The sequence below is a fragment of the Patella vulgata genome, chromosome 4 (genome assembly GCF_932274485.2).
Source record: "Patella vulgata chromosome 4, xgPatVulg1.2, whole genome shotgun sequence".
Lineage (NCBI taxonomy): Eukaryota > Metazoa > Mollusca > Gastropoda > Patellidae > Patella > Patella vulgata.
Window position 1 is genome coordinate 68,502,474 of NC_065882.2, and position 27,872 is coordinate 68,530,345.

Genomic DNA, 27,872 nt, shown 5'->3' on the forward strand with positions numbered 1-27,872 from the left:
TATTTAGACCTAACCCTGGACATAGAGTAATGTAACTCTATGGGACTGGAAAACCTGTGTGAGGTGTGAGGGGGGGCTAGTAGTAGTCTTGAGTGTCGCGCCAAATGGTTAGCACGTGCGCGCCGTATCATAGGTCTGCAATTGAGTCAACTGGCGTGGTTTCGATTCCCCTGTTGTACGTAATTGACTGGTCGCCTGTCCAACCTCATGGGTTTTCTCCGTGTCCTCCGGTTTCCTCCCACTGCTAAAAACTCCTACGCGAGCGAATTATTGAAATAAAATTGACGAAATTTGCAGGTCTTAACCAGGGTTAGGAAGATCTATATTACGAGATATGTACGCCTTACCCAAATCCTAACAATCGCGTGCCCTAACCCTGTTTAACTCTCGTGACCGTGAGGAAATATGCTTCCTTGGCAAATAGATCTGACTACGCCCAATCCAGATTAGTTTTGGGTTTGTTTTTTTTTATAAACGTCTGTGATAGAAGGGAGATCACTCTACAAAGAAGTTTCCTGTTTTTGGTATGGTATAAGCGGCAAACCCATTCCACCCAGCTTTACTTTAGGAAAAAATATTATTTAGCTAATTGTATGTATTTGAAAGCTTATATTTTTAGACAAGGTTCACATTTCGGCAGATACTAGTTCATCTACTGCATCCCTCATAACCTTTTTTTTTAAATGTATTGTCATTGACGTAGGGGACTGGAAACCATATCTGATTCCAAAATTTTGGTACAACGTGACGTGGCGACAGTTTCTTCAAGTTTAAGGCACAGGAAGATAAACACGGCCGCCATGGATGTACCGTCCGGCTTTAGACAGTCTTCTGGCAAAAAGAAAAAGTCAAGCAAGTCACAAAATCGACCCCAGTTATTTGAAGACACGAGTGTCAACCCTTCGTCTGGCTTGCAACAAACTGATGCTTATTACCCGCCACAACATGATCCGATGGCTATGCATGGAGGAGGCTATGGCATGCCACAAAATCAGTTTCTTGGACAACAATACATGAACGACCCGATGGCGAATATGGCAGTACAGTATGGCACTTCTTTGGCCGGACAGGGAAAAGAAATGGTGAACAAAAATCTTGAGAAATATGTCAGTGCTTCAAAAATCAAGTATTATTTTGCAGTTGATACTGCTTATGTTGGTAAAAAGTTGGCCTTGTTGACATTTCCATTCACTCATTCAGATTGGTCAATAAGATACAATGAAGATGAACCTATAGCTCCCAGATATGATCATAATGCCCCAGACCTTTATATACCTGTCATGGCATTTGTAACATATATTCTGACAGCAGGATTTGTTTTGGGTACACAAGATCGCTTTACTCCAGAACAACTAGGAATTCAAGCAAGTTCAGCATTGGTGTGGATTATTATAGAAGTGTTAGCCATGACATTATCTCTATATGTGATGAATATGAATACAGAGTTGAAATATTTAGATACATTAGCATATTGTGGTTATAAATATGTTGGAATGATCATGAGTTTATTAGCAGGACTTCTATTAAAGAATAATGGATATTATTCTGTTTTATTGTGGTATAGTTTGTGTATTGTCTTCTTTTTAATTAGGACATTAAGAGTGAAGATTCTGCCTCATCAACATGATGGCTTTACATCTGGAAGTAAACGAAGTCTATATCTTATTTTAACCATATCTGCCATACAGCCGTTAATGATGTGGTGGTTAACTAGCCATATTATGTTTCAAGCAAAGAAATAATATGAAATTATGCATGCCTTATTAAGTAGTACAAACTACAATGTAACAATATCTGTCTGTGCACAGACTTAATAAGGAATTATGAATTGATTTTAGAGGCCATATATATTGTTCATAAAATATTAATTATTTAAAACGATTGTTTCCATGGCTTGCCAAATATGTAGATATTATTATCTTAAAAGGCTGTCAGGATTGTTATCTATTATTGATGTACATTAGAGTAATATACATGTAAGTAATTTCTTGCTTTGTCTCACAGCTTAAATATATATGTAGCACCCTCCTCTGTTAGAGTTCCAAAGCTTTAAGATTATCGTACGTTTGTGAATAATATTATGTAGAGTAGAGGTATGTTTCAAATTAAACTGAAGGGAGAAGAACTGTGAAGGAGCTAAACCTCTTTAATTAAGGTCAAATTAAACTGTAAAATTGGATTGATCTGATGTGTTCTGTCGATTTGTCATGGGAGATGCTCTATAGTACTAAAGTTTTGTTTCGAAAAATTAACCGTTACGTTTAATTTATATCTTAACACTGAAACGAAAACAGATTGTCATACCACAACAGAAGTTAACATACCGGTATGTACATGTAGTACAATATCCAATGAAATCGACAATTTTACTTTTGACCCCAATGAAAGAGGTCTAGTCATTTTAAATTGATATTGCTCTAGTATATTTTGTATGATATATTTACTGCTCAATATGACAATAAATGCATTGTGTAATACTTAGCAAAATTTGATTAATTCCACAACAACAAAATAAGAACAGTAGTGTAGTAAGGGGAAGGGGCGGTCATGCTGCTGTTTGTTAAATATCCAATGAATCTATACAATATTAATTTAGAATTAATGAGTTTTTCAGTTCAGGTAGTTACAACTATTGTTTATTTAGATTACAGTTAAAAAAGACTGAATTAGGAATATGAATTTTCAAAAGGTGTCTTTAAGGTAAGATTCCATTGATGGCCATAATACAGCCTTTTTTTACCTAAATGTAGAATTTGGCTACTTTAAAGTAAAATTGGTTCCCACAAAAGTGCCATGGCTGTGCGTAAATGAATCAGAATCTATACGCAATTTAATACATTCAGTTTTTTATAAACCAGACATTCCAAGTATTTCCTTTCAGTTAACTTCAGTTGTAGAGGTCTTTGGTTCTGGAAAGTTTCAGCAATACAAGGTGCTGGCGTCAGACCTGTTGCTTTTTACTTGTGTGAACCCCCACAACAAGATGGTACCTTTTGTAACTGAAGTCCAGACTGTGTGGTTAATAGCTCCTAGCCCAGGAGTCCTGGGTAATAATGAAATGAAATGGGGTTTAACGTCCTACTGTTCTGCTCCGAACTGGGCTAATGAAGACGGGCATACGCCATACATACAGTGTGCTATGAGGGAAATTTTGCCCAGACAGCGGCACTACGACCTACTTTTATATCGAATTCCAACTGTCAAGGTATCTTTTACATGCACGCCAATGTGTACACGGAACTTCGGTTTTTCGTCCCATCCGAACGACTAGACAGCTGGAACCACACCGGAAAAACTGTTTGAACTTTCTCGGCCAATGCAAGGATCGAACACCCGACCTAGGGTAATAATGAGTTAAGTCATCATTCAAAATTTTGTCAATGGTCTTCGATACTGCCACAACTGGAACTTTATTTATGCCAACTCAATAATTTAATGTAGTCAATGGAAACACAAAAATATAATTCAAATTATCAAGACCGCTAAATGTCAACCTGAAATATTTAAGGTTTCGGGTTATGGAAACATTTATGATATCAACTTCCCGCTGCCAACCCATCAAATGTGAAAATGTTGATATTAGATATATTGCTGACTTGTACCCATTGAGGTCTCCCTACCTAATAATTTCAAAACCCATCGGTAAAATTTTTTTTTTCATTATTAAATATTTTTTTTTTTTTTATCACCAAATCGCCAGGACCCGGGCATTAGGCATTTGCCCTCGCCATGATCTGTCACTGGAGATACCCAATACAGTGTGCTATGAGATAGATTTTCCCCGGAAAACTGAATTCCAGTTAAAATACACAGAAGATAATTAAAAACCATCCAAATTTCTGAAGCAAAGGTTACAAGATTTATCAGCTCATTTATAACAAATTTAATTTAGTTTTACATTCAATTTCTTAGCTTCCTGACTGACAGTTAATGTTTTTCCAGCTTAAAGTAGCTAAGTCTCTAACTCAATATCATCCAAAATCGTCGACATTGAAAACACAAATTGTCAATTTCAATCAACTTTGATGTTGTGATCTTACCGGGAAATGATAGGCTTCTGATATCCAATATATAAGACAAAATAAACATTTTACCATTGATACACGAATCATGTACCATAGAGCATTTCAGCACCATTTGTAACAAGGGACTCAAAGAATGAGGCTATATACTGTATATTCCACAAGTCATATCAAACAGTAACCCCATATTCTTATCTGGAGAGCATGTGCAATAAATACTATCGGTGTAGACTGGAATAACCAGATGCTAGAGACTGCTATTCGATTGAGACTTCCAGGGTATTTCGCTGAACATAACTAATTTGAAATAGCGTAAAAAACGGAAACGATAGAATGTAAATCAGTTTATATACATTCATATTACATTATTATATGCCTTATGACCCATTTGTGTCAATTTCTAGGTCCCAAATATTGGGGATTTAGCTCCTTTAATTGATTCTTGGAATATTTACTACCATTTGAGAATTTTGGAATAAGTGAAATTATATGTGGGCTTTACATTTTTTCCTTGTTGATAAAGCATACCAGTATATTCCAATTGATTAAATTTTGTTTATTGATCCCAAGTATATATACTATGAACAAAATATATGCTATATATCAATAATACATATAGATGTAATAGTAGTATAAAACAGTTAAATAAAAGAAGTTAAAGATAGGTTGCCAGATGTAATAGTAGTATAAAACAGTTAAATAAAAGGAGTTAAAGATAGGTTGCCAGGCAACTAAACATACGCCCACAGCAGCTAAGTAGTCTGGGCAGTCAACAAGGGTTGTCACATATTTTTTCTTTTCTCGGTTAAATGAAAACATTTACAGCACACTAGAAACTGATTTAGAGTAACATTACATGAAGTAATTATCAGAAATCATTAGAATTTTGTTTGGTTTCTAGTTCTGCCACATGCTAATGTTTAGTATACAAACCATTTAATATTATGAATTTTCCTGTTCAAGTTATCGGAAGTCAATAGACTCTGTTGTTTCATGACTGTTAACACTGTGTATAATGTCAATCGGATGATAACTTTTGTCTGTGAACAAGAATATTCAAAGAGGTTAAGGCCCAAGGTTCATAACTCTGGCAGAAATCTGTCACAGTTCTTGCAAACCGAGGAATCTGATATATTTAAACATAGATTATGCAAGAGCTAAATCTGCCTATTGCAGGTCTTTCTTCATGCCTGAAATGTTATATAAACTATTACCGGTAATTAGACATTTATTAACAAAACAAGACCATAATCAACTCTCGATGGCATCAGATACTCGAGATTTTAACTAGATTAAAACAGTTCACCAGTTAAAAATTTAATTTAAAAATGGGAAAGCGAGGCTAAGTCTCAAATATACCAGTGCCCTGGTCACCACTATGCACACATCTTGTCAAAATTACAAACAGTAATGACTTGGCTCAGAATGATGTAGTTTGAATGAAATTTTCAATACTTCATTTTACATTATCTATTTTTGAGCTATTATAGCAAGAATGGTTAGCTCTTTATCTAAATCTTACTTAATGTATCTTTTAAGTATTGAGAATTATGCGTTTGAAATAACATTTATTTGTGATTTAATATTTCATACATATACATCATGACACGGAATGCCATTTACATAAATATTATCTGACGGCCACAGAAATAACAACCGAGTGCAAATTTCAAATGCATAATTCCCAATGCTTAAATCAGATTCGTCATTTTGGGAGAAATGTGATGATTTAAGGGAAATTGTTGAAAATCCATAGGCTTCTTCGTCTCATGACATTAAACACTGTGTATCAATCAGACATTAAATTTAGCCTCTAGATCATCCACAACAATTTTTTCAAAGTGATCAAGGGCCATAACTCTGGCAGTAATTAAACACTGTGTATAAATTAAAAGTCAATCCGGCAATAACTTTAGTCCCTAGAACGTCCACAAGATTTTTCAAATTACTCTGGCAGTAATTATCGGAAGTCATTGAAAATCAATAGGCTTCTTCGTCTCATGACCATAACCACTGTGTATAAATCTAGAGTGTCCACAAGCATTGTGGACACTGGACGGACCGACAACAATATACGACCAGATTTCAATGTATAAAAACTAAATCTCAATGATTCAATATTGAATGAGAAAAGAATGTCAAATATAATGAAAACTATGTAGTATGTATGCAGTCAGTATATAAGGAAAAATATAAACAAAACTATGTAGTCTTTATGTAGTCAAGAAATAAACAAACATGTACCGGTAGTCTATATGCAATGTAAAAAAAAAATATAAACTAAAATATTCATTCTATATGCAGTATATAAACTAATATATATGCAGTATATAAACTAAAATATGTAGTCTATGCAATATATAATGAAAATAATATATATACCTCTCTGTATGAAAATATAATGGAAACTACTAAGTCTTTAAATAATAATTTCAATACTGTTGACTGTCCCCTACATAAATCAAGTACTAGTATTTTCTATATATCCATGAGAAAGATATAATAAATCAACCACACAATTTAAAAAAAAAAAGGACTACCGGTATTTTAAATTCAAATTAACGTAAATTTCTAATTTATAAAAACACACTAAGTAACATGAAAAAAAATCTTTTGAAACAAACAAATCTCATCTAATAATTAATCACTAAAAAGAAAGAGATGTAAATTGGTAATTTGAACATATTTACAATAGAAAGTATATTTGTGATCTGTTTTTTTCAATCAATCATTTCATGTTAGTTCTTTTTTTTTTCAATACAAAATATTTCTTCATTTAAGATATGGATGTATTCCATTTGTAACATAAATCTTAAACAACAATAAATACAAGTATTTTGACAATAAATTTGGGACTAAATTTAAGAAAAAAACAATAGCATGAAAATTTAAACAAATAAATATATAATAAGTACCGGGAATCTTATTTTTTAAAATCAGAATAGATTGTATGAATACCAAGACTATACCATATTCTAGCATAATAACAGACTATCCATTTAAAATGCAACTAGCATTTCTTATATTTCATAACACAATCTGTCAAATTATGGAGACAATTAAACAAAAAAACAAATATTTGATTATCTGTAATAGTTTTGTATAAAAATGTATTTAAGAATATATACATGTATTTCCCTATATTCATTTGTGTTGATATATGCTTGATAACGACTTGTGAAACCTTGTTGAAACGAAACCTTGTTGAAACGTCCCAGTGAAATAAATGGTTATTCATAAATTATGTTTTATTTGATTATGTTCCAATTACTAAATGTCATTCAAAGAATATACCCCTATTCTGTGAGATAGTTTAATTCACCTACTTTTTAACCAGTTCTTAATTGGGAAAATTACTTTATTACTTATTTCATTCACTCACAGCATTAGTGAGAAAATGGGGTTTAACATCCACTCAATACAAACTAGGGCATTTTGGGATTATACAGCATTAGCGGGAGTAAATATAAACAGATGAAAATATGTCCAGGTAAAAAAACCAGCAACTGTTTCTTCTTCATTCTGTTAAATGGAATCATAAGCTAACTGTCTTCCTTTAATAGAGGAGATTTTTCCTTCATGTAGATGAAACAAGAAGTGGCTGAGAGAACATGTGATTGCTTTAGTAATCTCATCTTCAAAGATCTATCTGTGATGTAGGCCTATTGAGATTGTGGACCTAGTATGTGTCACCACCTGTTAAGTTTAAGTGTGAGTTTAGTGAAACATCATAATATACAGTTGATAATAATAATAGCTTTATTTGAGAAGGGTAAAGGATTAGGCAGCAGAAGACTTTCTACCATCCTGATCTTCATGAAAAATATAATACAAAAGATGATAGCACAACAAATAAAAAGAGAAGGACGCACAATGGGTAAAAAATAAATAGGATAAAATTATAATACAAAAGATGACAGCACCAAAAAAGAGAGATATACATAAAACATACAAAATGTACGATTAATGTGACGACAATATGCACTCATTTTTTTACTTTAGTTTTGTTTTAAGTTAAATGGTGCACAGGTTAATGTACCACTGATTAAAATAAATTTAGATGATCAATGTTTTAATTGACTGGTTGTATTGGAGGTAGCACCATATGTCGTTCAGAGCCAGGACGATTAAGAAGTTGTGAGCCCTGTGAATCTGGTCTTGAAGCAGATGGTGGCCTGGGAGCATTTAATCTGGTTGAAGAACTCGATCTGTACCCTTCTTCTATTAGATCTAAAGGACGGATAATTGGCTCCACAGCTCTAGTTGTATCATCAGGAGAACGATCTACATGTAAATCTGTTGCAGAATCCAGGTCAGAGAGATTTGAAGATGTTATATTACTTTCACTAGAATCAGGAGAATCCATACGAGGTGGACCTTTTCTGACAGGAATATTATGAGCTGGAGCTGAGCATGCTCTTTGGCCTTCATCACCTAAACCAAGCTGACTTTCAACTGTCTGAGGAGCAGTTCTTGGACATTTTTCTAATAATTGTTCATACAATGGAGGAATATATCCCACAACAACATCTTTAGCTGCACTCTGCCTTCGTTTTAATGATTCTTCCTCTACAATTCCTCGACTGGCTGATGACTGTTGAGCCCGTATAGATTGTGTTTCACTGATACTAGGTCTAGACCATGATCTTGTTATTAGATTAGTCGTAGATGTAGTAGTAGGAGGTGGAAAGTGATCAATAGCTTCTAATCTAGATGATGTTTCACCTGCTACTTCTGTTGATGGAGATAAACTACTAATACCTAAATAATTCATCACCAACTGCCGTAATCTAATATAAGCCTCCTGTATATTTTCACTGTTTATCATCATATCAAAGAATCCAGGATGATTCTGATTATAATTACTATAAACGTCCCCTGTCTTAACCGAATCCAATATCTGATTCTCTGAATATATTCCTCTGTCTCTTAATCGTTTTTCATGAGCTTCTTTGTTCATTGGTACCATCAATACATAGCGGGGTTCAAAATGGGTATTTTTTAATGTCAGAACACCTTCAAGCTCCATGTGAACTACACAAGCCTGTCCTTCTCTAGCTACATTCTGTATCGACTCAATGGGTAAACCATACCAAGCTCCATTTATCTGATGAGTCTGTACAAATTTACCCAATTTAATATCATTTTCAAACTTTTCCAAAGTAGTGAAATGATAATCAACTCCATCGACTTCGCCACTGTATGGAATTCTGGTTGTATGAGATATCCCAAAGCCAAAGAAATCTGAAAATTCCTCAACCAGTTTTAATGCTAGATCTTTTTTCCCTGAACCTTGTGGACCAACAATCACTAACATAGGATAAGGAGTTTCTTTACTTGGTAATGTACTTTCCAAGATTCTTGCTGGTTGTAAGAACGAATAGACAACATGCATGGCATGATCTCTGGCAGCCACTACCTCTGGCGGGGGTTCAAACATGTTTTTTGAAGCTACCTTCTCTTCTACTTCTACTTTGTGTCGATCTAATTCAGTCAATGACTGTAGGCGAAACAAAATACATAATCTATAATTAGGTAGTTCTTCTATAGGGTTATGTTGTAAATTTAACTTCCGCATCATCCGTAAATTCTGCAAGTACTTTATCTCAATTAAATCAATAACTTCATTACTCTCTAAATCCACACTCTCTAATACATCATGTTCTTCTAAACCCTTTAGACTACGTACTTTATTACCAGACAAATCCAACACTCTCAGTGGTTTTAGAGATTCTATGTTTTCTATCTTCGTAATGTTATTGTGTGACAAGTTAAGATGCTGAATAGGTAACTCTGATAATCCTTGTATTTTTTCTATTTTATTATGAGATAAATTTAATTCGGTTAATCTTCTACATTGTGGTAATCCATCTATTTGTCTAATTTTGTTATAACTCAAGTTCAATTTCTTTAAAGAATGATGAGCTGATAAGTCAGTCATTACTTCTATTTCATTATAGGATAGATCCACTTCCTGTAAATTTTTGGGTGGCTCAAAATCCAACATAGTATTTAACAGATTATGAGATACATCCAATATTAGGAGATGAGGCAAGTTGCCCAAAACAGATAAATCTGTTAATTGGTTATGCGGCAGTTCAATCTTTTGTAAATGGGTGTACTCTTGCAGAATGTTGATGTCTATGAGCTGAAAACCTGGTACAGTGAGATGAAGATAAACTTGATGCATTCCATTTGCAGACCTCCCAAGATTAGATAAACCACGTCCTATTGTTTCTTCATCTAATATGCCACCGGGTGATAACTCAATATTTTCGATTTCGGGTTCTTCTTCAGTTTCACTGCCTAACATAAGGTCATTTTCTTCGGTTTCCATTATTCTTGGAGATTGCTCTTGGGTTAGCAGTGTAAGAATATCTACACTTGCTTGGTGGTTTTCTAATTCACCCCCTTCACTTGACATAACTGAGTTAACCTTTAAACTGGCATTGAGTACAGATTCATCTTTACCATTCGTAGCCATATTGGACGCGTTTCCAGGGTAATACAAGGGGAGATAATTAATGTATCGACTTCCTGGCGAATAGTCTTGTTCAACAAATCATTTGCTATCACACTGATCCGCAGTGAATATTCGCTTGGCCGACGGATGTCGCATTAGGTCTGTAAAACAGATTGATTTGCTATATGGCATACTCCCAGTGTTTCGTTTGGTGACATAATACAACTCTAATAGATTTCTCGGGCCATAGCTTCAGGAATATGTGAATTACTTACAGAAAATGAATTGTGGTCTGTTACCACAGACCAATTTGCCTCCCTTTGTCAATATTCAACGTCACGTGCAGTTACTAAAAATAGATGGAATACGGTGACGATTATTTCCGGAAATAGAAAATGTAAACATCATTAGACCTTCTCTTATTCCGTTTCGAAACAAACGAGTAATAAACAGGTATAACTTTGAGAAATTATCCAGTAGACGATAACCTGGAACCAACAGAAGTTCTTATTTATTTTGTCAGTTGTGTGAATGTACTCTTTCCATTGTACTTGTAGTACGGAAAGAATGCTTAATATGTAACAGTAACAGGCATTGCCTGAGTAGAGCGAAGCTGATTATTGTCAAATATAAACCCTTCATAATTAATTTTCTCAATTGTAGGGTGACCTGTGCACTTTACAGAAAGTTGGTCTCGACACGGATAAATGTGCACGCTTCAGTTGCGTGTCTCGAACTGATTTCTGACTACCCCGCACTCGCTTTGAGTCGATAAATAGCCATGGCACGTGCAATTCTCTACAAATATATCAACTATTACAGCCGTAAAAAATCTATTGTTGACGATTTTGAATAGCAGTAAAATTTAGCTCCTTGGTTATTACAGCAGCTTTAGTAATTACGTTTGTTTTATTTTTTAAATTGCTTTATCATTAACTGTACCGTTAAGAGCGGCATCTTTTAATTTAGTACAAATACTATCTCTGAATCACTTTCTTTAGCAGGAACATGATACTAGCAGTAGTTTCATTTTACTTTTACAAGTTTCTTAAAACAATTGTTGAGTTGTCTAAAGTGCTTATTTCTAAATTCAATTTCTTGTTCTAGCTTTCTGTTATGTTTCGTAAAAAAGTAGTCTTGATTATCCCGACCTGTCAATCAGACGTAGAATGGTCGATAGACTGGTTAAGCGAGACTAATGTCAAAACAAGGGCACGTAACCTATCTTTTACTCAAAAGTGTCTGGATGTTATGGACGCAACTTGGAACCAGTTTTCAGTCTATTATTTATAGATGATTAATGGTCATAGCTTATTAAGTACAACATGATCGTTTATTTAGAGACTATAATTGTGTGAAACTGATTTGAGGCTTGGCATATATATAAATATTGTGGCGTAATTGTCGAGATATTTGGAGATATTTATTTATGGTGGGTCACCCTATCAATTGATACAAAAAATGTTAAATAATTTAGTTTTTCCAAATTGATTTTCATTTAGATCTAAATTGTATACATAAATTTTGTTTTTTAAAAAAGAACAAAAAAGTGTGAGAATTATTTTCATTGACGTCAAAAATATGTGACGTCATTGATTAGACGCGTCATAGAAATAGTTCTATGAGGCGCGTAATCTCGCTTGGGCGAGATTTGGTAAGTTGACATTACCTGTTTTGCCCAGTGTATCCGGTTCCAGTCTGAATTTTTTTTTAATCAACAGTCTGTGGGTGACAATTTCAGTTACGCTCCTGTGTTACCGGAAAAGAGCTTTGCTGTCGCCCCCGTCCGTCCATCGTCCACAATTTCTTGTGAACACTCTACAGACTACATTTATCAACCGATTGTTTTGAAATTGATATATGTTGTTTGTATAAGTGAGATGAAGAATCCTATTTAATTTCAATAACTTCTGTTAATTTCTTCTGGAGTTATGGCCCTTGTTTCACTTTGTTGCACCTTGTGAACGCTCTAACGACAAAAGTTATCAACCGATCTGTATGAAATATATATGCATCATTTAAATTAGTAAAACAAAGAAGCCTATTGAATTTCGGCAATTTCCGTTAATTACATCTAGAGTTATGGCCCTTGTTTTACTTTGTTGAATCTTGTGAATGCTCTAATGACAAAAGTTATCAACCGATCTGTATGAAATTGATATGCATCATTTAAATTAGTGAAATGAAGAAGCCTATTGAATTTCAGCAATTTACGTTAATTTCTTCTCGAGTTATGGCCCTTGTTTCACTTTGTTGCACCTTGTGAACGCTCTAACGACAAAAGTTATCAACTGATCTGTATGAAATTTATATGCATCTTTTAAATTAGTAAAACAAAGAAGCCTATTGAATTTCAGCCATTTCCGTTAATTACATCTAGAGTTATGGCCCTTGTTTCACTATGTTGAATCTTGTGAACGCTCTAATGACAACAGTTATCATCTGATCTGTTTGAAATTGATATGCATCATTTAAATTAGTGAAATGAAGAAGCCTATTGAATTTCAGCAATTTCCGTTAATTTCTTCTGGAGTTATGGCCCTTGTTTTACTTTGTTGCACCTTGTGAAGGCTCTAATGACAAAAGTTATCAACCGATCTGTATGAAATATATATGCATCATTTAAATTAGTAAAACAAAAAAGCCTTTTGAATTTCAGCAATTTCCGTTAATTACATCTAGAGTTATGGCCCTTGTTTCACTTTGTTGAATATTGTGAACGCTCTAATGACAACAGTTATCATCCGATCTGTTTGAAATTGATATGCATCATTTAAATTAGTGAATTGAATTTCAGCAATTTCCAATAATTTCTTCTGGAGTTATGGCCCTTGTTTTACTTTGTTGCACCTTGTGAACGCTCTAACGACAAAAGTTATTATCCGATCTGTATGAAATTTATATGTATCATTTAAATTAGTAAAATGAACAAGCCTATTGAGTTTCAGTTATCACCCAAATTAGTGAAATGAAGACGAACAAGCCTATTGAATGTCAGCAATTTCCATCAATTACGTCTAGAGTTATGGCCCTTGATTTACTTTGTTGAACTTTGTGAACTTTCGAACAACAAAAGTTATCATCCGATCTGTATGAAATTCATATGCATTATTTGAATTATTAAAACGAAAAAAGCCTTTCGAATTTGAACAATTTCTGTAGATTGCTTCCCGAGTTACGGCCCTTGTTTTAGATTTTAGAACCTTGTGAACCTTCAAACAACGGAAATTATAATGTCATCTGTATGAAATTGTCTATTAAATTCCCCTAATTACCTACAAAAGAATAAATATGTGACAACCCTTGTTGACTGCACGGACGATTTAGCTGCTGTGGGCGTATGTTTTGTTGCCTGGCAACCTATCTTATCTTTATTTTGTTGCTTTTTATTTTGTTGACAATTTTTCATATCCATTATCTGTTGCATTGTTTCTGTTAGATCTACATGTAAATCAAATTTAGTTGTTAAAGGAGCTATAAATCGATATACTTTGGCACTTAGAAATGTACACAAATGCTTCGAAACGCATAGGCCTATAAATAATATTATGAATTTATATATGTTGAGTGCAGATTACCCTCCTCGGACAGATTACTCCCGCGCATGCGCAAATCTCCATCTAATTTCCGATAAGTAATCTGCGTGCACGAAGTGAACTTTGTCCGGACTAAAATGGATTACCGCGATGATAATCCGCCTAATCTTACTCGGTATTCACTATGGATCAGTGCGTTAGTATTAGTCATTTTAATGATTACATTTTAATGAATTTTGTGACCGTCGAGCAAATCGGAGCAAATCGATACGGAAAGAAAAGTATCACCGCATTTGACTACCAGAAAAGAGGAAGTAGTAGAAGGGCTTTTGAGTTATAAAGCAGTTTCCGTCGAGAGGTCTACATGACATACTTTGTGAACCTACATACGGGTCTCTAAGACTTCGTTACTAAAGTAAATACTATCGGTCAAACTATTATTACACTACAGCAAATATTTTTGACATTCAGTCACATGGTCAGCACCAATTATGAGATACTGCTGACTAGAATTAAAACCTTATTTTCTAAGCACACATGATAATTATGCAGTGATTTTGAAAATTATTTCACTACAAAGACCACAGGAGGCAGGTCATATATACATGTAATATAATATATAGTTGCGTCTGACACACTACAATATCTCTAAAAACATCATGGGGTAAACATGCGCAAAGTTGGCAATCTGCGCGCCAGCTTCATAAGCACAGATTGCAATCTGCGCGCAGGGTCCAATCTGCGCGCACGGAGTACAATCTGCGCAGGATGACAGCGCAGATTGCAATCTGCGCGAGGGGTGAAGATTGCGCCTAACATATACAGTGATTTACATTCAATCGCTTCTGTTTTAACTGTAATTTCTAATCAGTTATGATCGGTGAAATACGCGATTGAATGGCAGCCTTTGGCATCTGGTCATTCCCGTCTACACCGGTAGTTTTCTCCAATGAATGAATGTATGAAATGGGGTTTAACGTCTTACTGTTTTGCACCAACTGGGCTAATGAAGGCGGGTATTCTCCAATGCCGTCTATAATAGACGTCATAGGTATTCTCCTTTGGGCTATGGTTAACCTCGTTCGTCGCGTCGCTTCGTTACAAATGGTGTACGCAAGCATTCAAATACCTGGCTTCATTGGTGAAATTTTATTTAGTGTGCTGTTCAAAATTTCGCTACACACTTAAGAAGATCTCATGGCACACTGGTTGAGAATCACTGCTTTAAAGAGATGTATAGTTCAATTAAACTCACACTTTAAACCCTGGGTTCCCAACCTCTGGGTCTGGGGTCATGGAGCACTTTTTGTAGGGTTGAAACTTTTGAAAATATGCTATGTTTTCATGAAAAGCATAAAAATCTCTGATCTATACACCTCTTGCCATATTGCCAATTGTCTTTCCTCTCTCATGCTCTCGATTTGTTTCTTCAGTCTCTCATTACAACATTTTGGTCTGTAAATAATAATGATGTTTCATTATAAAAGGTGAATTTGTTCTCCAGGTGGTCGCAATCAGATAATGGATTCTAGAATGGGGTCACAATCAACAAAAGGGGAACCACTGCCTTAAACAGATCTTTTCACCTTTGTTTTAATACACAGAGTAGCCTAACTTTCATTACCAGTACTTCATGTTTTGTGTTCTATTTCAGATGTTTGTGGATTTTCTAAGGTAATATGGATCAACCAGACTCATTAGAAGGTTGGGTAGCCGTTAAAAACAACCCTTTTGTTGATGACCTGTTGCCTCCACGTATGACATTTCTAGTAGCATGGAATCAATCAGATGGTAAAATAGCTGTCACATGCCGACTGACTTCTCGAACTTGCACTGATTCTCAAGATGACAATACAAAGAGTGGTTATTTTAGTATTCAGGAATTAATGGGAATACATGAAATGCTGTGTCTTATTCATCCTTCTTTATCTTTGTATCTTCCATCACTGCCCGAGCAACCGAAGGGTCTCATGGCGTATATTAGTAGTATTCCTGTTCCGGAGGATGTTGATAGCTTATGTGATGAATTAAGCAACTACTTCAAGATTGCACTTGAAATTTGTAAAGAAAAATTACTTATATCCACTCTGTTTGAGGAACCAAACTTTGATGACTATTTTGAAAATATCGGGGAACTTCGAAGAGAGGGTTACTTGGAGCAGCTAAGAAATTTGGAAGAAGAAATGTTAAACATTATATTCGAGAGAGACAATTGTGTAACTATGCAAGATTTAGAAGATGTGTATTCTGTGGAGGATGATATAGTCTTTAGATTTAACATAGCACTAGCTGAATATTATAATTATCAAATACAACCCTTTCTAGATGTCCGAGAAGTAGCTTTCAATAAACTCAAACAGGCCAAAAATAATTTATCAGATCGTCGCTTAGGTGACAGGATACACAAAGAAAGTGCTGAAATTATTTCCGAGTGGAATGGACATTATGAACAAGCTCTTGATTCCATACAAGAATTTTACATCAAATACTACACACACACAAGTCAAATGTATTCAGGTAAAATATTTATAAACAGGGTCCGAGTTCACAAAGCATTCTCAGACTAAAGTTAAGAATTTACTCAAAATTGTTCTCCTTATTTTAACTAAAATATAGCCAATTAAAGACACTTATATGGGTATACTACTTCTGAATTTATTTACATGCTACGTTTCGATAAACATACACATATGTTAATAAATTAACATGCAACATTAATTCAGAAGTAGTATACCCATATAAGTGTCTTAAATTTGTGAAATCTACCTCTATATATCTTATAACTATTATATAAAAAAAAGCCCTTTATAAAACTTTTGTTGATTTAATATATCAAAAACATTGATAAGAAACTATGTGCAAAGTTTTTTGCTTCTGGATCAAAGATATTTCACATAAACAGTGTTTGAAAGTTGAGTAGATGCTGATCATGAACTTAATTCTGAGAATGCTTTGTGAACTCAGGGCCAGAATCTGTGCACAAATTACAATACATGTATAATTCATGATCTGAAACACCTCAGTACAGTACAGCAAAAACAGGATCAGCATTACCAATATACTCATAGTACCTCATTGCCTAGAAAACATTGTAACAAACAAGGGTGCATTCCAGGTTATTCCCACATCACACATCTGACACAGGATCACAGGCTGCCAGCTTCCTGTAGTGTTGCTTAGATCTGTGGGGGGGTCTACATAGATTCATCAGTGCTGACACTGTAGGTCCTGACTCCGCTATGCCTGACTACATACCAGATGAACGTGAGTTGGACCAATTCTGAAGCAATGTACGGCGTACATATTTTTTACTGTAAAGTTTTTATGGCCTCCATGATTTCTTATTGATTTTCATGTGTAGGTAAATGTCTGATCTACAGTTTTGCCAAAAATCACATATCAGCTGCATCATGTCTCACCAGCACTTCTACTTCTAGTCAAATCATTGGTGTGTTTTCATTGTCCCTCAGTATAGCAATACACAGAATAAAAAATTTAAAGACGCCATTATGCTTAGGCTGTGCTAAACATACGTGGAATGCACCCTGGCAGCATGATAGTTGACCATTAATGTATAATATATTAAGGTCACACTACGACACTGTAGTTAGTGAACTCCAGCTTCAGCATATAGTGAACCAATGAGTTATAAAATTTGGTGGATAAATTATGAAGTTACACTTACATGTACGATTTTAGAGATGGATTAGATAAATAATAAAAATGAATATGTTGAAAAATTCATTAAAATTACTTTATTCTGTATTTGAAGTTTTGACAATATCTGCTGTAGATTGTTTATTATCATACATGTGGCAGTGGAAACGGTAATTGACAATCATGCTCTAATCTACTTAAAATTTGAGTCTTCCAATGGCCAAACGGTTGATTATGGACTTGTCATGTTAAATGATTAAATAATAGCATTTGATGCCAGAGAAAAGACCTGCAATTTGGCAGATTTAGCTCTTGCATAATGCATCTTTAATTTACTTTAAGAAAAAAAGTAGATATCAATAAATGTTTTTGAATTACATACTGGCTACATGTAAGTATTAATGTTGTTCATCTTTTCAGATATGTGTAAGCGAATGAATGAAGATAAGGCTAAGTTTGGAAGGAAAGCTTTTGAAATTGTTGGATCTGACAGATTATTTAGGTTGGTTGATATCAAATGGTCATTTGATGATAATTACTACTGATTAAATTTCAAGGCAGATCCAAAACTTTTCAGCTTGAATGAGATATAATACTCAATGTTTTAGGTTGAATTCGATACAGTACTCAATGTTTCGTGTATTCATAGTTAGTGCAGGTCTGCAGGAGGACCACATCACACACAAAAAAACCCCATAAGACATAAGTTTAGGGTGGCATGTTAATGCATGCATCTAGAATCTTTTTGAAAGTTGATTCTAGTAGCTATTAGCTATCTATGTATCAAAATTAGTGGAACATTCCATTTAATCAATTTTGCATAGTTTGGATTAAAAAATTTTTCCCCTGTTTTGTAGAATTGAAGAGAATAAGAGTCTAGAGAAACTACAGTTATTCTATAATAGAAAGAAATTATGTATTCAGGAAAGAGATAAAGTCAAACAAGAGGTAATTATTTAATGGACTACATGAAACTGTGAAAGGCGCCTCAAATCAGAAAGTGAACCATCCGTATCAGGCATGGAATCCATATCTTTGATATTGTCTAAGATAAATGCACAGTTGTTGGTCACAGTTTTGCTTTTCACTCAAAAGTTATAATATCAGTTCCATCATAAATTGAGGGTAGCCCGTTAACTTTTCAAAATTTTTGCAAAATAAGGACCACCCTAATGTACGTCTTTGAAAGTTATTCTTCATTTTTTTTTTTAACAGATTGCAAGTTTACCAGATACACCAAGAGTGAGAAAAGATATGGAAAAGTTAGAAGAACGTGTCTATCATTGTCAAATCCGAATTTATCAAGAACATCTTAACATTTTATCTGAAGAAGAAAATTTGGCAAAGACTAATTTAAACAATCGTCTTCGTATAATAAATGGTAAGATGGTGAAAGAATAAAGTAGCAATGATTGTGTTTTGAAAAGTTTCCCACTGAGCTGTTTGAATACCTCTACATGTATTTTTATATGCCAGTATTTCAAGTGGAAGCACTTTGTCTTCGGTCCACATTTCATTTTTTCATTTTCCGAATTGCTAGAATTTTTCTGCTAGGCATCCAATAGGAAATTCACAGATGAGCTTTAAATGTACACAGAATTATTCCCTTTGTTCAAAAGATGGTGGTACATGTAGAAAGTTTTTCATTGCTTGGCAACCAGTATTATAATCCAAAAAGAAAAAAATTCCCAAGCAACAAACTTAACAAGATTGTGTGAAGTACAGGGTGACCCTAAAAAGACCACAAGCCATAAATTTTTTATTAAATCCTACAAAGGTCCAGCAAATTTTCTGAAATTTGCTGGACATAAACTTCAGTCTGTATACGATCATTCCCCAAAGTTTCAGTTATCTTGGTGGCTTTGTGGGATGGGTATTGTTTTGGGTCACCCTGTATAATACGATCATTCCCCAAAGTTTCAGTTATCTTGGTGGCTTTGTGGGATTTAAATGTTTTTTATGGGTTCTGGGTTTTGTTTTGGGTCACCCTGTATAATGGCTTAATCCATTACATACTGTTATAGGGATTCTTCCACCCTTCTACCACTTTCAGTGAAATGTTTATACGTCATTACCTTGGAACAATATTATAACACTTGTGTAACTTTTTAGAAAAGAATGAAGAAATTACATTTTATGATGCTGTTGAAAGTATGGACGAGTTGAGTGGAGATGATGATGAAGATGACTATATGGTTAATGATAAAACAGATCCAGAAATATTACAGTTCAAACGGCAACTAGCTGATATTAATCGTAGAAGAGCTATTCTAAGAAATAAAAAGGTAGAAAATCTGTTTTTGTTCAAACATTTAAGTCAATATATGAGGTCAATGTTGAGATATAATTGATACAGTGTTCGTATGTGGACACAGTAAGCCAAAAATGAAACTTAAATTTGTTGCTCATATAGAGCTCCTTTTCATGAGCCCCAAAAATTAGTTACTATAATATTTTCTCTATAAAAACTTGGTTGATATCATGGCTCACCTCGTCGGTCACCAAAGTCTCAATTTGCGATAAAAATATGAAAGTGGTGATAAATAATTAAGTCTGGTAATAATGTTTTGGAGTACTGACGATTCTTTGTGAAAACTGGTGGAAAAATCTTTAAATTCTAATCGTATATCTCTTAGATTGACCATTACATTAGGTGCCAGTCACAATCACATGGTGGCATACTATAAACTAATCAACTCGTTGATAATCTGGATCATGTCAATAAGTAATACTAACCAATTGACTTGGATTAATGATTAGTTGATTGATAATTGATAAGCGATGATTATTTGATGTTTCGCTTCGTCTTAAATAAAATTAGAAAAAGTCAAAATGGCTGACAATTGTTTTTGAGGGGAATTGAATATTTTTATAGTTGAATTCCGTTCACTGTGGCTTTATTAAAGTTGATATTTATTTGCAGTCAACATTAGAAAGACAGTGTAAACAAAAGGTACAGATCAAACAAGAGAACATCGAAAGACATAATCATCATCATTCTATACAAATTGTAAGTTTAAATAACTTTTTTGACAAGATTCATCTTTTAAGATAAATATTCCAATCTCTTGTAATTAAAATTATGTACAATCCCAGCACTTGCATACTAATAATGCTATGCATGTAAACTGCTATAGGTCAAAATGAAAAAGTTCTAAGTTTGTAACATTTATCTGAAGGGGATGTAAAATTGAACTTCCAAGTATATCTAGGGACCACTAAATAAAATGTAGATAAAAAGGTTACATATTTATTCATCCTAAACACGAGGGGGGGTTGGATGGCTGAATGGTTAGCGTGCGCGCGCTGTATCATAAAGTCTGTCATTGATTCGACTGGCGTGGTTTCGAATCCCCGGTTGTACGTGACAAGGAGTAGGGTCGCCTGTCCAACCTCGTGGGTTTTCTCCGGGTCCTCCGGTTTCCTCCCACTGCTAAAGACCCCTACGCGCAAGGGAATTATGTAAATAAAATTTAACCATATGTTAGTCCCGAAATTACCTAGTTTGTGTCGAGTGGACGTTAAACCCCATTTCTCTCTCTGTCCTAAACACAACAAATAGTAGTTCAATGTTTTAAAGCACACAACAACATAATTTATGTGAACATTATAACAACATAATTTATATGAACATTATAACAAAATAATTTAAATGAAAATTATAAAATACTTTTACCACATAGATCAGTACAGAAATATACAAATATCATTCTATACTTCTTTCTTTTTAAATACATACATGTCCACATTCTTTTCAAAATTCTTCAATTACCCACAATTGTATTGGCAATAATCTGTAGCACAGCGCTCAACCATTAGGAAACAGTTTAATGAAAATAAGGCAAAGTAAGAAAACTTAAATTAGGCCATACCCAGACAAAAAATATATTCTGGTTGTCAGACAATCCTTACAAAAAATCTGATGCAGGATGTTGATTTTTATACACCCACATTGAAATGTGGTTGTATATTTTCGTCACCCCCGTCCGTCCGTCCGTCCGGCATTGTGGACGCTCTAGAGGCTCAAGTTAATATCCGATTTACTTTAAATTTATACACAGTGTTTAAGGTCATGAGACGAAGAAGCCTATTGATTTTCAGCGATTTTCGATAATTACTGCCAGAGTTATGGCCCTTGATCACTTCAAAAAATCTTGTGGACGCTCTAGAGGCTTAAGTTAATATCCGATTGACTTTAAATTTATATACAGTGTTTAAGGCCATGAGACGAAGAAGCCTATTGATTTTCAGCGATTTCCAATAATTACTGTCAGAGTAATGGCCCTTGATCACTTCAAAAAATCTTGTGGATGCTCTAGAGGCTAAAGTTAATATCCGATTGACTTTAAATTTATACACAGTGTTTAAGGTCATGAGACGAAGAAGCCTATTGATTTTCAGCGATTTCCGATAATTACTTCCAGAGTTATGGCCCTTGATCACTTCAAAAAATCTTGTGGACGCTCTAGAGGCTAAAGTTAATATCTGATTTACTTTAAATTTATACACAGTGTTTAAGGTCATGAGACGAAGAAGCCTATTGATTTTCAACGATTTCTGATAATTACTGCCAGAGTTATGGCCCTTGATCACTTCAAAAAATCTTGTGGACGATCTAGAGGCTAAAGTTAATATCCGATTTACTTTAAATTTATACAGTGTTTAAGGTCATGAGACGAAGAAGCTTATTGATTTTCGGCGATTTCTGATAAGTACTGCCAGAGTTATGGCCCTTGATCACTTTGAAAAATCTTCTGACGCTCTAGAGGCTAAAGTTATCATCCGATTGACTGCAGAACTTTATAAAAACCAAACAAATTCTAATGGTTTTCTGATAATTACTTAATTAGTTGTTACTCTTTATCAGATTTTAATGTATTATAAATGTTTAATTACCGAAAAAAGTAAAAATATGCGACAACTCTTGTTGACTCCCCGGACGATTTAGCTGCTGTGGGCGTATGTTTCGTTGCCTGGCAACCTATCTTTATTTTTGTGTTTTAATTTTGTCAAAGGATCACCACAGGGCTAAATGACTTGTCATAAACATCACATTGGAAGGTACTACACATATTTCATCATGTGATTATCCAGTATCATTTATGATTGTCAGTATCATTTATTAGGGTTATGTACTTCATAAAACGTTTAGGTATGCTGGTTAATGAGACTGTTTTTATCTTTTATTTTTTAAAAATGAAAACAGATCATACAACCCGTTTATAGTGAATCAGGATTATCCGAGAACCTGATTTTCTTTTTATATATATATATATCCAAAATTATTAGCACAAATGCAAAGCTGCACTACTTTGTTTCACAGTAAATGATGAAAAGATAAAAAAAAGGTATGCCGACACAAACTGATTTCAACACTGGTTTAATAACATTTTAAAATTTTAAAGTACTTTCGTCCGTCTTGGGACTATTCATAAATAATGTCATTGTATAAAGATGGACAGTATAGTATATTTATACATATTTACATAGTAACACTGTGGTTTTAATTGGCTATAGTTACCATTGTCTATGGTTACATAGTATATCATTAACTAATAGTATATGGGTTCAATTTATGAACAATGAGTGGAAGATAATCATGGGATAGATTTAAGAAAATTTAAGTTTTAATTATCATGTGCTTACCTGCAGAAACGCAATAGAGATAAAGAAACGCTGGAAGCCAAGAAAGATTTTATTGTGGAAGAAAGAAAGAAAGCAATAGATCGTTTGAAATCTCATAAAGTGGTATGTTGAATTTATAGAAATAACTCAATATTGTATCCACCCTCGTGAATCATCTGTCTCCATTCACATATCTTTTGAGCATAGAGTTTGAGTCAGTTTTATTCGCCTGTCGTACGTACAAACCCCTATCCGTCATTTGTCTGTTGATATATTAAATTTTCGACTTTTTCTTCTAAAACACTTGGGTATGTGAATTGAGTGGTGCATATTCTAAGGGGCAGCAGAAGGGGAACCTTTAAAGGGTTCAAGTTGTAAAATAACAACCTATCAAAATACAGTTCCGAATCACAGAGTTATCTTCCTTGTATTCTTAAAGCTTGTGATTTTGATGTAGAACACAATATTATAACACTTTTTTAGCTATAGGTTATTTGTTTGAAAATTCATAATCCAGTAAGTTTTCTTACACATGAAAACTCAAAACATAACTTTGTCATTTCAGAAATATCCGGTTCCTGCAACTATAAAACCATTACGTTATCAACCTCCAAGTCAAAGAAAAGATTCTTTGACGTCACTCAGTAGATACAAGACACCATCCGTAGTAAGCAATCAAAAATATCCTTCACTTGCTCCCGTGAAAGAAAAGAAAACGCCAGCTCCACGTAAACCATTTGTTCGTCCACCGAAGAAGAAATTTGATAATGTGGATGGTGATGTAACATTTTATATAAGTGGAGGCACTGTTATGAATCAGACAAATAATGGAGAAAAGACATTAGAAAATGCAAAGCTAGATTCAATGGCCTCTTCATTTAATCCTTCTATGATAAATCCTCCCTCTCAAGCCCCACCCCCACCACCGACTCCACCACCACCACCACCACCACCACCCCCAGCAGTCCTGCCTCCACCTCCACCAGTTCCTTCTTTAACAGGTTTATCCAAACCACCAAATCTAGGAGTACAGTTCAATTTGGCAGAAGCAATGAAGAATTTGAAGAAACCCAGCTCTATTAATGAGAACTCTAGTAGTAACAATGGAGGATTGGATTTAAGTAGTATCGCATCTGGAAGAATGCATTTAAAACCTGCAAAGGAAAGAGTATTGAAACCTAAAATAGAAGGTAATCAAAATCTTTGGTTTTTATATGCCCACATTCCCCCTTCTTGTCCGTCCGTCATCCAGAATTGCTTATGGACGCTAAGTTTTCATTCAATTGACTCAATATATATACAGTATATGCAGTGTTTCTGTTCATGAGAGAAAAAGCCTATTAATTTTCTACGGTTTCCAAAAAAGTAGGATGAACTAGTCAAATTTGAATTACTTCTGGTAAATATTTTATGGGTTGTTGCCCTTTAACACTTTTATTCGTGTTCTGAAATGCTCCAATTATCTACAGAAGCCTTTATGGACTGCTCAGATGACTTTGCTGCCGGCGTATGTTTCGTTGTCTGGCAACCTATCTTTATAATATATCATAAAAATGCCACTGTTGCACGAGGCACAGATTAAACATATTCATTCAGAAATCTTAGTTTACAGCCCTTAATAACTTTGTACATACTCCTTTGTAACTTTACACACACTTCAGACAATTATATGAGGTAGTAGGTTAACAATTATCAGGTGGCTCGTTGGAATGGCATTTGTTACACTGCTCTATATTTAGATGGGTTTGGATCAGTTTCTATATGAGACTTAATTCACATTCAAATTAAATGTAGAAAAAAAAAATTAAAATAAAAATTTAATAAATAAAAATAACATTTGATTCAAATATTACATAAAGTTATACTAAGATTTTTATATTTTAAATTTGATGTAATAGAAGAAACTTTATTGCATAAAAAAATTACAAGGTTATGTGCATATACAAATAAAAATAATAGAAAGATACATGCAGTAAGCAAAGATACATATACATGTACATAATTATACAGATACACAAGACATGAACAAATTGTATACAAAAGCTCCCAAACATTCTAAAATGTCTACATTTTTATTGATCATCAGTATCTTAAATTGTTGAGAGCAACGGTTGCTAAGTGGGTAAGACACTGGCTCGCTAGCCCGGAGGTTGTATGTTCGATCCCTACATTGGTCGAGAAAGTTCGTTGGGATTTTCCTGCCTGGCTTCCATTTGTCAGTGGTGCCGGACGGAAGGACTGACAAGGACAGCTGTCCAGTCGTTCGGATGGTACCAAAGCCGACTGCCAGGGTATACCTTAGCGTGCACGTAAAAGATCCCTTGGCAGTAGGAATTCGATATAAGAGTAAGCCATGGTGCAGCTGCCTGGGCAAAATTTCTCTCATAGCACACTGTATGGCATATGTCCGTCTTCATTAGATGGACAGAACAAGCTAACAAAACGGCATTTTTTGTACAATCAGTGGTCATAATCCAGTAAGTTACGGTCTGAAGTATCAACATTAGGAACATAAAAACGAGACCCGGTCTGGTACATGCCAATATCCAAAGAAACCAAGATCTTTGGGAGATATGCCCATATTTCAAGTTCTATCAACATCGGATAACAATTGTGACCTGTTGAGTGTCCACAAACAAATTATGGCCAGACAAATGGACAGTGGCGACAGCATTGTACATCCACAAGAACATGTAGTCGTATAAAAATCAGGACCGGATGAAATGAGCCCTCTCAAATTAAAATAACAGCTCTGGTCTGGTGTCTGTGTTCTTCCTTGAATAAAAAGAATATGTTATGTATTGGGTTGGTTAGAATATTGGTTATATGACAGTCTCCATATGTAACAGTGTTAAGCTGTTATCTATCAACTTCAACTTAATCATTAAGTTAATTCATCATATTTAAAATGACAGTTTAAGAAATGTTACTTTAAATGAAATGAAATGAAATTTCAAATGAAATGCGCAATTTAAATTTTATCTAGTTAAGTATTTGCAAATTCTGTACAAAAATACACACTACTACAGTACATGTACTTTGTCTCTGATTTAAACATGCAAATCCTTATCCAATTAAACCAAATAATACATATGTTCTGTTTTCAGAAAGATTATAAATAGCTCACCTTTATTGAAAGATGTCAATTCTTTATTCTGGCATCCACTACCATTCTTTTTAATGATAAAACTTAGTTTTTTCAATAAATAAACAACTGATTCCCCAGAAATGATACCGATTATAATAAATGATGTCATTTAATACTGCCAATAGCAGGCAGGTTTATAGTTGTCAACATTTAAGGGTAATAATGCTATCAAGTCGGACATGTTGTTTAGATTAGCATACCAACCAATTAAATGTCAGTGAACTGGACACAACACAAACATCCAAAATTTAGCCCCTTTTCTGGAGCTGGTCTATACACTGCATATGGCATAATAATTCTTCAACATTTCATATATATTTTTTCAGATGGTAATATAATGGGAGAAATGTTTAATTTGATAAAGCAAGGTGTTAAACTACGCCCATTAAAAGCTTTAAATAATACAGATATTAACCCTTCATCATTACCACCTAATGACAGCCATTTACAATTATTACAAGAGAGTATGAGGAGAATTAACAAGATGACTCGTGGAAATTCTCCAGAATCTGAAGATGACGAAGATGAAAACAATTTTGATTTTGATGACTAAATACTATTTGATATAAATATACTCAGAAGTTTTATTGAAGCAATATAATATACTATCACATTTGAAAATAGTGTATATTAATAAGACTAAATAATTATGTTAAATTATGTAATAATTAGCTTGTCTTTAGATGTCAAAAACAATGAATAGTACAAGATTGGACAACAGATAATAGAGCAAAAACTCACAGCGTTCTGGGCTCTTATTCACGAAAACTTAAACTAAGAAATACTGCAATTCGATTGGCTGACCAGTAAAATCAATTTGCATATATCCAATGAAGTTGCAGTATTTCTTAAAATTTCGGTTGTAACTTAGTTTAAGTTTTCGTGAATAAGGGCCCTGAATATTAATTTTGTTTATACAAATTTTAAATGACATTAGTTTATATACAGAATGAAATTTGATATTAATATTTATGTTAATAGCTCCATCACTATGGTTGTCACACCATTAGACATACTGAGGAATTTCTATTGTAAATTTTTTTTTTTTTTTTTACTATGTTTGCAATATAAATTTTTTTTTATTTTTTACTATGTTTGCAATATATCTAAGTAAATTATGTTAATTAATTTATAGATAATACTTATGTATATTATGTTATGTCACTGATTTATAGGTTGTGCCAATTTAAATACATCATTTGAGATATAATTAATTTATTTTAACCTGTATAAAATTGATATTTAACAAAATGCTGATGATAAAAAAAGTTTATTAAGTTACTTTTTTTTAATGTTATATCAGAATTAATAAAGAATTTGATTGTTTTTCAAAATTGACATCCTCATTCCAGTTCATTTTATCATTATAATTTAGTGTGTGGTATCCCTGTCAATGATTTTGAGAATCACTTGACTTCTGA

The 27,872-nt window shown here is 33.9% G+C and overlaps 3 protein-coding genes and 1 long non-coding RNA gene across 6 annotated transcripts; 2 read left to right on the forward strand and 2 right to left on the reverse strand.

Annotated features, from left to right (window-relative positions):
- The first annotated feature begins 677 nt into the window (after positions 1-677).
- On the forward strand, positions 678-2,477 carry LOC126817993 (protein YIF1B-B). Its single transcript, XM_050545171.2, has one exon. It carries the CDS (start codon positions 801-803, stop codon positions 1,740-1,742), a length of 942 nt encoding a protein of 313 aa, XP_050401128.1. The 5' UTR covers positions 678-800; the 3' UTR covers positions 1,743-2,477.
- A 2,080-nt stretch (positions 2,478-4,557) lies between these two features.
- Positions 4,558-10,722, reverse strand: LOC126817984 (leucine-rich repeat and guanylate kinase domain-containing protein). The gene has a single exon (XM_050545159.2). It carries the CDS (start codon positions 10,504-10,506, stop codon positions 8,095-8,097), a length of 2,412 nt encoding a protein of 803 aa, XP_050401116.2. The 5' UTR covers positions 10,507-10,722; the 3' UTR covers positions 4,558-8,094.
- Positions 4,558-10,802, reverse strand: LOC126817999 (uncharacterized). The gene is made up of 2 exons (XR_007679147.2): positions 10,761-10,802; positions 4,558-7,718 (listed from the first exon to the last, which is right to left on the reverse strand). It is a non-coding gene; the product is annotated as an uncharacterized LOC126817999 (long non-coding RNA).
- On the forward strand, positions 10,561-27,779 carry LOC126817985 (junction-mediating and -regulatory protein). Of its 3 annotated transcripts, none has more exons than XM_050545162.2 (10): positions 10,561-10,644; positions 15,676-16,538; positions 18,099-18,180; positions 18,536-18,626; positions 18,894-19,059; positions 19,791-19,963; positions 20,602-20,688; positions 23,331-23,426; positions 23,869-24,493; positions 26,778-27,779. In XM_050545162.2, the coding sequence occupies exons 2-10, from the start codon at positions 15,701-15,703 to the stop codon at positions 27,002-27,004; spliced, it is 2,385 nt and encodes a 794-aa protein (XP_050401119.2). In that variant the 5' UTR covers positions 10,561-10,644; positions 15,676-15,700; the 3' UTR covers positions 27,005-27,779. The 3 variants fall into 3 exon arrangements, with proteins under 3 accessions (XP_050401119.2, XP_050401117.2, XP_050401118.2); XM_050545160.2 differs by lacking the exon at positions 10,561-10,644 and adding an exon at positions 10,739-10,938 and having other exon boundaries at positions 26,778-27,778; XM_050545161.2 differs by lacking the exon at positions 10,561-10,644 and adding an exon at positions 13,702-14,436.
- Positions 27,780-27,872: the final 93 nt, after the last annotated feature.

Bases quoted from the DNA above. Each gene is read 5' to 3' on its own strand.
- LOC126817984 (XM_050545159.2), bottom strand. From the start codon at position 10,506: ATGGCTACGAATGGTAAAGATGAATCTGTACTCAATGCCAGTTTAAAG.
- LOC126817993 (XM_050545171.2), top strand. From the start codon at position 801: ATGGATGTACCGTCCGGCTTTAGACAGTCTTCTGGCAAAAAGAAAAAG.
- LOC126817985 (XM_050545162.2), top strand. From the start codon at position 15,701: ATGGATCAACCAGACTCATTAGAAGGTTGGGTAGCCGTTAAAAACAAC. The intron at 16,539-18,098 runs GTAAAATATTTA...TCATCTTTTCAG, and splicing joins CACAAGTCAAATGTATTCAG to ATATGTGTAAGCGAATGAAT. The intron at 18,627-18,893 runs GTAATTATTTAA...TTTTTTTAACAG, and splicing joins GAGATAAAGTCAAACAAGAG to ATTGCAAGTTTACCAGATAC.